The sequence below is a fragment of the Chiloscyllium plagiosum genome, chromosome 2, assembly GCF_004010195.1.
Source record: "Chiloscyllium plagiosum isolate BGI_BamShark_2017 chromosome 2, ASM401019v2, whole genome shotgun sequence".
In the NCBI taxonomy this organism is placed as follows: Eukaryota; Metazoa; Chordata; class Chondrichthyes; order Orectolobiformes; family Hemiscylliidae; genus Chiloscyllium; species Chiloscyllium plagiosum.
In genome coordinates, this window is record NC_057711.1 from 17,533,969 (window position 1) to 17,542,629 (window position 8,661).

Below are 8,661 nucleotides of genomic sequence, written 5' to 3' on the forward strand. Positions count from 1 at the left end.
ACATTATGGAAGCATTGTCTTCATGAAAGAGGTGTTTGCCAAGTGCCTTTCAAGTATCAACTGGTTGATATTTTAGACAAATATGAGGATGACAGGTTTCTCTGTGTGTGTGCTTGTAAATCAATGAAGAAATGCTTGCCAAACTGCTTTCCATGCAGAAGGTCCCTCTTGTGTTTGTATTGATGTGTCATAAGGAGATCTCTTTGGCGTAAGCTACCAAGCTAGATGTTCACAAAATGGGCTTTAGTGGTCAAAGGGACAGGGACAGAAGGGAAATCATCCGACAGTTGGGTCGTTTTCCCCATGTGACCCTTGCTCAGATCCGCCAAATGATTCCTTCTTTGCAGTAAAAGACAATTCCTCCTCAGTACAAAAAGACCAATTTTTTCCTTGCGTGTTTGGAAGCAGAATTTAATTAGCCAAAAATAGCATGACTTTTTAAAATTATGCGTGAGTTTTTTTTTGTAGGGACAGGAACCAAAGGGTGGAAAGACAGCAGTGCAGAATTGCCATGGCAACTCCTCAACCTAGTACTTTACCTTGACTTCCTCTGACATTATAATCACAATTGATATAGATGACAGTGTGCCAAGGCTGCTGTGATATTTATAAAAAAGACATTTGAGGAATAAAGAGCACAGCTGGGTGAGCTAACTTTCATTTGTGTTTCAGTGGGACAAAGCACTATCAGTGGCACCTGGGGTATCAATGAAATACTGGAAGAAGCTGATGCAACGGTGAGGAATCTCTTATCTTTGGTGATATGCACAATGATTTTAAACACTGTTACACGACCAAATATCTCGCTCATCTGTTCCCTCAGTGTCTTTGCCAACATTCCTCCCATATTCAAATAGAGAGCAGACATCCTATTTGCTGATGCTAACAGCAGTTGCTGCAATTTATGGTGCAAAATACTGTTTGGGCCGATGGTGGCGACTCATTCCTTTTGATGCGGTGAGGCAACAAATAATTGTAAGCAGTGATGTCATCAATTTGCATATATGCAAGTAAAACACAAGTAAATTGATCATTCATGCCTCATGAATGTCTTATGCCTTGTGATATTTTACCCTGGTTGGTGAGTTTAGAACCATGGGCCCTGGGAGGAAGTCACCCACGACCTATCCCTACCTCACCACCACCATCGCCCCCTTTCCTTAATTCCTTCCCCCCTCCCCCATTTAGCTGCAGTTCCCCTCACACACACACCCCAGTCCTGAAGAAGAGTTACATGTTGAGTTCTCCACCTCCTGATGGCTGCCTTGCTTGCTGTGTTCTTCCAGCCACCTGCTTGTCTACTTAGGACTGAGGCAGAGAGAAATATTTTTACTTAGTGGGTGGTGAACCTTTGGAATTCTCTAGTCTGGAGTGCTCTCAAAGCTTAGTGGTGGATGTGGATCCAATCACTCCGTGTAAAAGACATTTAAATAAGTACATAAATGGGACAAGTATGGAGAGGTATGGGCCAGGTGCAGGTGGGGCTAGTTTATTTTGGAATTATGTTTGGCATAGACTAGTTGGACCGAAGGGTCTGTTCCCATGCTGTCTGACTTATGACTCAGTCATTTAATATGTTTAAAGTCAGGATTAGCAGATTTCTCAACAACAATGATGTAAAGAGATAGGGGGACTTTAATGAGGAAAACAGCACTTAAAAAGGCATGATCATAGGGAATAGCAGAGCAGTCTCAGCAGGCTGAATGGCCTCCGGCCCTTGTGTTCCTGTGAAATGACTTAAAGTTGAACTGTACAATGCAAATGTGGGAATTCGTTTTGCTTATGGGCAAACATATTGCCAAATCCATTTGTACTGAATGTATTATTGATCTGTTGATACAGAACCTTGTTACAATTCACAATCAATAGTTACTTGCTGTGACCCTTAGCATGATATGTCATTCTGTTGAGTATTCTCTTTAAGCTTTCCAGGTGTTTGACTGTTCACTAAATTAACACCAGTAGGGTGAGAATAATGAAAGCAAAATTAGTAAAATACATAGAATCCTACTGTAATTTTTTTATAATACAGAAATTAAGAAATTTTCATTGTTTCTATATAATATTATACTTTTAGGGTGTTCCAATATAGTTATATCGAAGATGCAATTTCTTTTCTGTTGGTAAATAGGTCTCCTGTATTGTGCACAGCAACATCCCAGAAATAGGAAAAAACCCAAATGATTAATTAAAATATTACGGAACATGAGAAATATTTGAAGCTACATTCTCTCAGGTCCAAAATGGTTCTAACAAAAGGCTACAAATTGTTAAAATACTTCATCTGGTTTACAAAACAGAAAAGAATGAACTAGCAAAACAGCGAATTGGAGAAAAATATTTTGAACTGAGGGGTGACCTTATAGAGATTTAAAAAATCATGAGGGGTATAGACAGGGTTAATGGGGCTGTCTTGTTTTCCAGGATGGGGAATTTCAAGACTTTGTGGGCATATTTTTAATGTGAGAGGAGAGAGATTTAAAAAAGACACGAAGGGTAAATATTTTACACTTCCGGTGGATCGCATTTGGAATGAACTTCCTGAGGATGTGGTGAATGTGGGCACAGTTACAGTGTTCAAAAGACACTTTGATAAATACATGAATAGGAAAGGTTTAGAGGGATACACACCACAAGCAGACAGGTGGTACTAGTTTAGTTTGGGATTATAGTTGGCTTGGACTGGTTGGACTGAAGGGTCTGTTTCCCTGTGACTCTATGGAAAGGAACAGAGTTCAAAGATGTGCAGATTAGATGGATTGGCCGTACTAAATTGCCAATGATGTGCAGACTGGGTGGGTTAGCCAGGGGAAATGCAGTGTTACGGGGTAGGATGGGGAGCTGGGTCTGGGTGGGATGCTCTTTGAATGGTTACTGCAGACTTGATGGACTGAATGGCCTCCATCAGCACTATAGGGATTCTGTCATTCTAAAACTTTAAGATTTCCCAATCTGTGGAGTCTGTGATATCCAATTTGGAAAGGGTACAGGTCAGGGGAGGATAACACAAATTTAAATGGTGATTTACAATAGAGTTCAGTTGTACAGTTATCCATACATTTTAGTTAGTCTGAGTGCTGCCTACATCTCCCAAGAAAGGACCAGAACATAGACGGAAATTTATCCTCAAAGGAAACAACATGCACCTTCAATATTGGATTAGTCCGTCAGAGTTACCAAGAGCAGGAAAGTATTGAGTGTTTTGAAGCATTCAGGATGTTTCTGTTTTTTCAGGAGAGCTGATCAGCTGATTCAGGAAGGGAATGATGAAGTGATTCCATACTGTATTGCCACTGGGGATGTGAAGAAACTGGTGTCCTTCTTCACCTCTCGAGGCCAGCTGAATGAAGCACTCTTAGTTACTCAGGTAAGCTATGATTGCCAGTTGCAGGTCATATTACTCATGAGGATCAATCTTACCATCTCTGCAGACAAGCCAGGTTCAAAGGGCTCTGATTCTCTGACCCTCAGGTTCCCCAATCCTGTGTTTGAAGAAGAGATTTACAAAACCGATTCTCCAAGTTAAGCTCAAAAGGAGCTTGGCTGCCTGCTAAAGAACATTGCAATGAATTTGGCCTGTATTGAAATCTTCAGTTATTGAGTTCTTGTTCTGAGGGGAACTGAGGCCAGTTAAGGGGGAGGGTTCTGTCATTAGCCTTGCTTAACTCTCAGACCAGGAATCGACACAGGGCTTTCCACACTGGAAAGCTTCCTTCACCATTTTATGTTTTCATTTTCCTGCCAACTCACATGTGACCTTCTGGTTGACAGAGCTTCTCCCAGTTGCTGATGCGAAATGGCTGCCAAAGATACTCAGCTACTAGACAGTTGAGATTTCTCAGATACATGTTAAAACACGGTCACAATCAAATGTGATCCACCTCCCAACGAGAGTTCTCAACCACAAACTGCATCCCATCAGTTCAACTGCAATGATATCAGCTTTTCTTTCAGCCTGTGTGATAGTACAGCTTATTCCTGTATCTACAGAAACAGGCAGAGTGCTTTGAAAATTGAACATCTTTGGCCAGTTTCCTCTGTGATGTATACTTTGAGATTTGCATGCACAATTTTTTTATGTTATTTGGTGTAAGATTGGGTTTCTGGTTTTTGAATTCAGGTGACACATGGATTAGCATTTCTGCCTCACAGCACCAGGGGCCCAGGTTCAATTCCAGTCTTGGCTGGAGTTTGCACTTTCTCCCTGTGTCTGCATGGGTTTCAGCCAATTGCTCTGGTTTTCTCCCACAGTCCAAGTGAGGTGGATTAGCCATGGTAAATGTAGGGCTATGGGGATAGGATGGGGATCTGGGTTTTAGTGGGATGCTCTTTGGAGTGTTGGCTTGGACTTGATGGGCTGAATGGCTTCCATCTGCACAGTAGAGACTCTATGAATTGGTAACCAGTGTTTTTTTTCTGTGTGGTCTGAAGTTAATAATTAACCTTTAAGCATTTCTGTAATCATGCTGATTTGTTTTAAGAATAGTTTTTGAACCCTGAAGCTGTTGAGTGAATGGATATGCATTGCTAATCTACCTTGGTTTGTTTTAGAGTGTTTGAGACCCAGCATGGTAAATAATGGGGTCTCACAAATTTGTTATAGAATTCTGTAATTTGTTTTTTTATTAAACTTAAAGGAAATCCCCATCGGTAAGCGAGAGATGTTTAGTTTCTCTTTTGACTTTGAGTGGAGCAGTCCTATGAAATCCTTAAAACTGGATAGTAGTCATGATTCAGAGATGCCGGTGTTGGACTGGGATGTACAAAGTTAAAAATCACACAACACCAGGTTATAGTCCAACAGGTTTAATTGGAAGTACACTAGCTTTCGAAGCGACGCTCCTTCATCAGGTGATTGTCACCTGATGAAGGAGCGTCGCTCCGAAAGCTAGTGTGCTTCCAATTAAATCTGTTGGACTATAACCTGGTGTTGTGTGATTTTTAACTTAAAACTGGATGGCAGTATAGAGCAGTGCTCCTGAGAAAGGAATGATACTACAGTGAGTTAGATTAAAAAAAGGAATGTCACCATAGTTCTGGAAGGCACCCCTCCCATCAGGCAGACAACTGATGGTTAGTTTAATCTGAGGGTCACTACACCTCAGATGAGGGGCAAGGTTGAGAAGGCAGGGTCGTCATAGTAACTTCAACCATATTGGTGTCATTCTGCATCACAAACCAGCCTTCCAACCACTGAGCTAACCCGCCCCCAAGTTGTGAATTAAATCACCTTGGATCGAAGAGGTAGTGTTCCAGACAAGAAGTGTTAAGGGAAAACCCTGAAGAGGTTTTTTTTACTTAAAGCTCAGTACTGTGAATCTCCGGTGTACTGTAGTCTGAGAAGAATGATATATCGATTCTGGTTTAGAATTAAAAATCGGGAGTGTCTCAAACAGGTATTAGTTACATGGTATAATATATGAGTAGTTGATTGGCAACTGTATTAGGGTGTGTTTTGGGTTTGAGACAAAAGCTGCATTTTTTTACATTTATAATAGTATTTTGTGATCAATGGGATTATACCTTCATTATGTATTTTAAATCTTTGAGTTTAAAACCAGACAATTTGGATTATTCTATTTTGTTTTTGTTCTTTTTGTAAAGTAAAGCTTCTGCATTGTGTGCAGCATGAGACCTTTTTTTAATTCGCTCTTGGGAATGAGGGTGTCACTGGCTAGGACAGCATTTATTGCCCATCCCAGAGAGCAGTTAAGAGTCAACCACATTGCTGTGGGTCTAGAGTCACACATAGGCCAGACCAGGTAAGGATGGCAGTTTTATTCCCTAAAGGACAGTAGTGAACCGGATGGGTTTTTCCAACAATTGAGTTATGGTCATCATTAGACTCTTGATTCCAGATTTCTCTTGCATTTAAATTCCGCCATCTGGCATGGTAGGATTCAAACACAGGACCCCAGAGCATTGCCTGGGTCTCCAGATGAACAGCCCAGCAATAATTCCTGAAGAAGGGCTTATGCCCAAAACGTCGATTCTCCTGTTCCTTGGATGCTGCCTGACCTGCTGTGCTTTTCCAACAACACATTTTCAGCAATAATACAAGTCGAGCACCTCCCCATTTTGCTAAAACCACAACAAATCAAAATGCGATCTATCAAGCCAAGTTCCTTTCTGGAATCTAAATTATCTGGTAATGAAATCAGCTGGGATTGTAACATTTTGCATCTTGAAATGGACACACATAACTGACACAATGCTGCTGATATTCAGAGAGATCATGTAGACGATTCCTGTGGATAAATCTGAAGACAGAACTTGAAGCAGAGTTGTGGATTATTTGGCTGCATCTAACCTGAATTGGGAACACTTGATGCTGACTCCAAGTGAATGGAAATTATGACATTAAACATCATGGTCCTTACGTCTCCTTCCAAAATGGAGCACTTCATCTGTAAGTGGGGTGTCATGTGGCCCTGGGAGCTACTGCTCTGGGAAGGAACCAGTAGCTCAAGTCATTGAGAACCTGTGATGTGCTGGTTTGCAGCGATCATGGTCCATGCACGGGCAATCTGAGGCAAAGTGAACAAATCATTAGTGCACAAAAATTTGAGGACCCTCAATTACCAGCATCTGTTTTGCATGGAGAGGAGAGTCTTTTCAATCTTCGCAGGAAAAAAGATATTTGATAGCCATCCCATTTGCAATCACTTGGAGATTTAGCATTGTCATATTTTTTTCCATTTTGTATTGAATCTATAGGCAGCCCGTGAAGGAAACATTCAAGGACCACAGATCTCAGCACCAAATGGAGCAGCGTGTGGTGATGGGAATAACAAATCAGAAGATTACAATGAGTAAGTCACTACCTGTTTTAGCTAGGAAAAAGTGAGTGCTGCAGATGCTGGAGATCAGAGTCAAGAGTGGGGTGCTGGAAAAGCACAGCAGGTCAGGCAGCATCCAAGAAGCAGGAGAATTGACATTTCAGGCATAATCCATCAACAGTATTCATTATTTCCTGATGAAGGGCTTATAACTAAAACGTCAATTCTCCTGCTCCTGGGATGCTACCTGACCTGCTGTGTTTTTCCAGCACCACAATCTTGACTACTACCTGTTTCACCTAGACAATTAAGGAGCAACAAAGAACAGAATTTGATGACTTACATCCAGAGATAAAGGCAGGTCTTGTCCTTAAAACTATCATTATTAGTCATGGGGTCATTCACTAGAGAAGGAGACAATTCAGCTCATTCTGTCTTTAAAGCACCTTGGGTAGAGCTGTTCACAGAATGCCATTCCCCTGCTCTTTCCCTAGTGCCCTGTACATGGTCTTCCACCCAAGTGTATTCAACTCTCTTTTGAAAGTTATGATTGAATCTGTTTTCATCAGCCAATCCATTTGAAGATCGTTGTGTTTAAAAAGGCAGTTCCTTATGCTACCCCTGTTTTTTGACACTGTATCCTCTGTTACTACCCCTGGTTTTTGACACTGTATCCTCTGTTACTACCCCTGGTTTTTGACACTATCCTCTGTTACTGACCCTGGTTTTTGACACTATCCTCTGTTACTGACCCTGGTTTTTGACACTATCCTATGTTACTGACTCTGGTTTTTGACACGGCGTGCTCAGTTACTGACCCTGGTTTTTGACACTATCCTATGTTACTGACTCTGGTTTTTGACACGGCGTGCTCAGTTACTGACCCTGGTTTTTGACACCGTATCCTCTGTTACTGACCCTGGTTTTTGACACGGCGTGCTCTGTTACTGACCCTGGTTTTTGACACTATCCTATGTTACTGACCCTGGTCTTTGACACTGTCTCCTCTGTTACTGACCCTGGTTTTTGACATGGCGTGCTCTGTTACTGACCCTGGTTTTTGACACTATCTTATGTTACTGACCCTGGTTTTTGACACCGTATCCTCTGTTACTGACCCTGGTTTTTGACACTATCCTATGTTACTGACCCTGGTCTTTGACACGGCGTGCTCTGATACTGACCCTGGTTTTTGACACTGTATCCTCTGTTACTGACCCTGGTTTTTGACACGGTGTGCTCTGTTACTGACCCTGGTTTTTGACACTAACGTATGTTATTGAGCCTGGTTTTTGACAGTATCCTATATTACTGACCCTGGTTTTTGACATGGCGTGCTCTGTTACTGACCCTGGTTTTTGACACTATCCTACGTTACTTACCCTGGTTCTTGACACGGCGTGCTCTGTTACTGACCCTGGTTTTTGACACTATCCTATGTTACTGACCCTGGTTTTTGACACTGTATCCTCTGTTACTGATCCTCGTTTTTGACACCTTATCCTCTGTTACTGACCATGGTTTTTGACACCGTATCCTCTGTTACTGACCTTAGTTTTTGACACTATCCTCTGTTACTGACACTGGTTTTTGACTCTGCATCCTCTGTTACTGACCCTGTTTTTTGACACCGTATCCTCTGTTACTGACCCTGGTTTTTGACACTGTATCCTCTGTTACTGACCCTGGTTTTTGACACTGTATCCTCTGATACTGACCCGGGTTTTTGACACTGTATCCTCTGTTACTGACCCTGGTTTTTGACACCATATCCTCTGGAACTGACCCTTGTTTTTGACACTATCCTCTGTTACTGACCCGGGTTTTTGACACTGTATCCTCTGTTACTGACCCTGGCTTTTGACACTATCCTATGTTACTG

The 8,661-nt window shown here is 41.8% G+C and overlaps 1 protein-coding gene across 8 annotated transcripts in view; it reads left to right on the forward strand.

Annotated features, from left to right (window-relative positions):
* wdr17 (WD repeat domain 17) overlaps positions 1–8,661 on the forward strand; it is a 159,162-nt gene that overhangs the window by 108,723 nt on the left and 41,778 nt on the right. For all 8 annotated transcript variants that reach the window (XR_006313775.1, XM_043704725.1, XM_043704714.1 and 5 more), the window contains 3 exons: positions 673–737; positions 3,235–3,367; positions 6,718–6,812. Coding sequence is in view for 7 of the 8 variants with exons in the window: in XM_043704725.1 (XP_043560660.1) it covers positions 673–737; positions 3,235–3,367; positions 6,718–6,812 (293 nt within the window). In the remaining variant the exon portion in view is untranslated. The remainder of the gene's footprint in view (positions 1–672; positions 738–3,234; positions 3,368–6,717; positions 6,813–8,661) is intronic.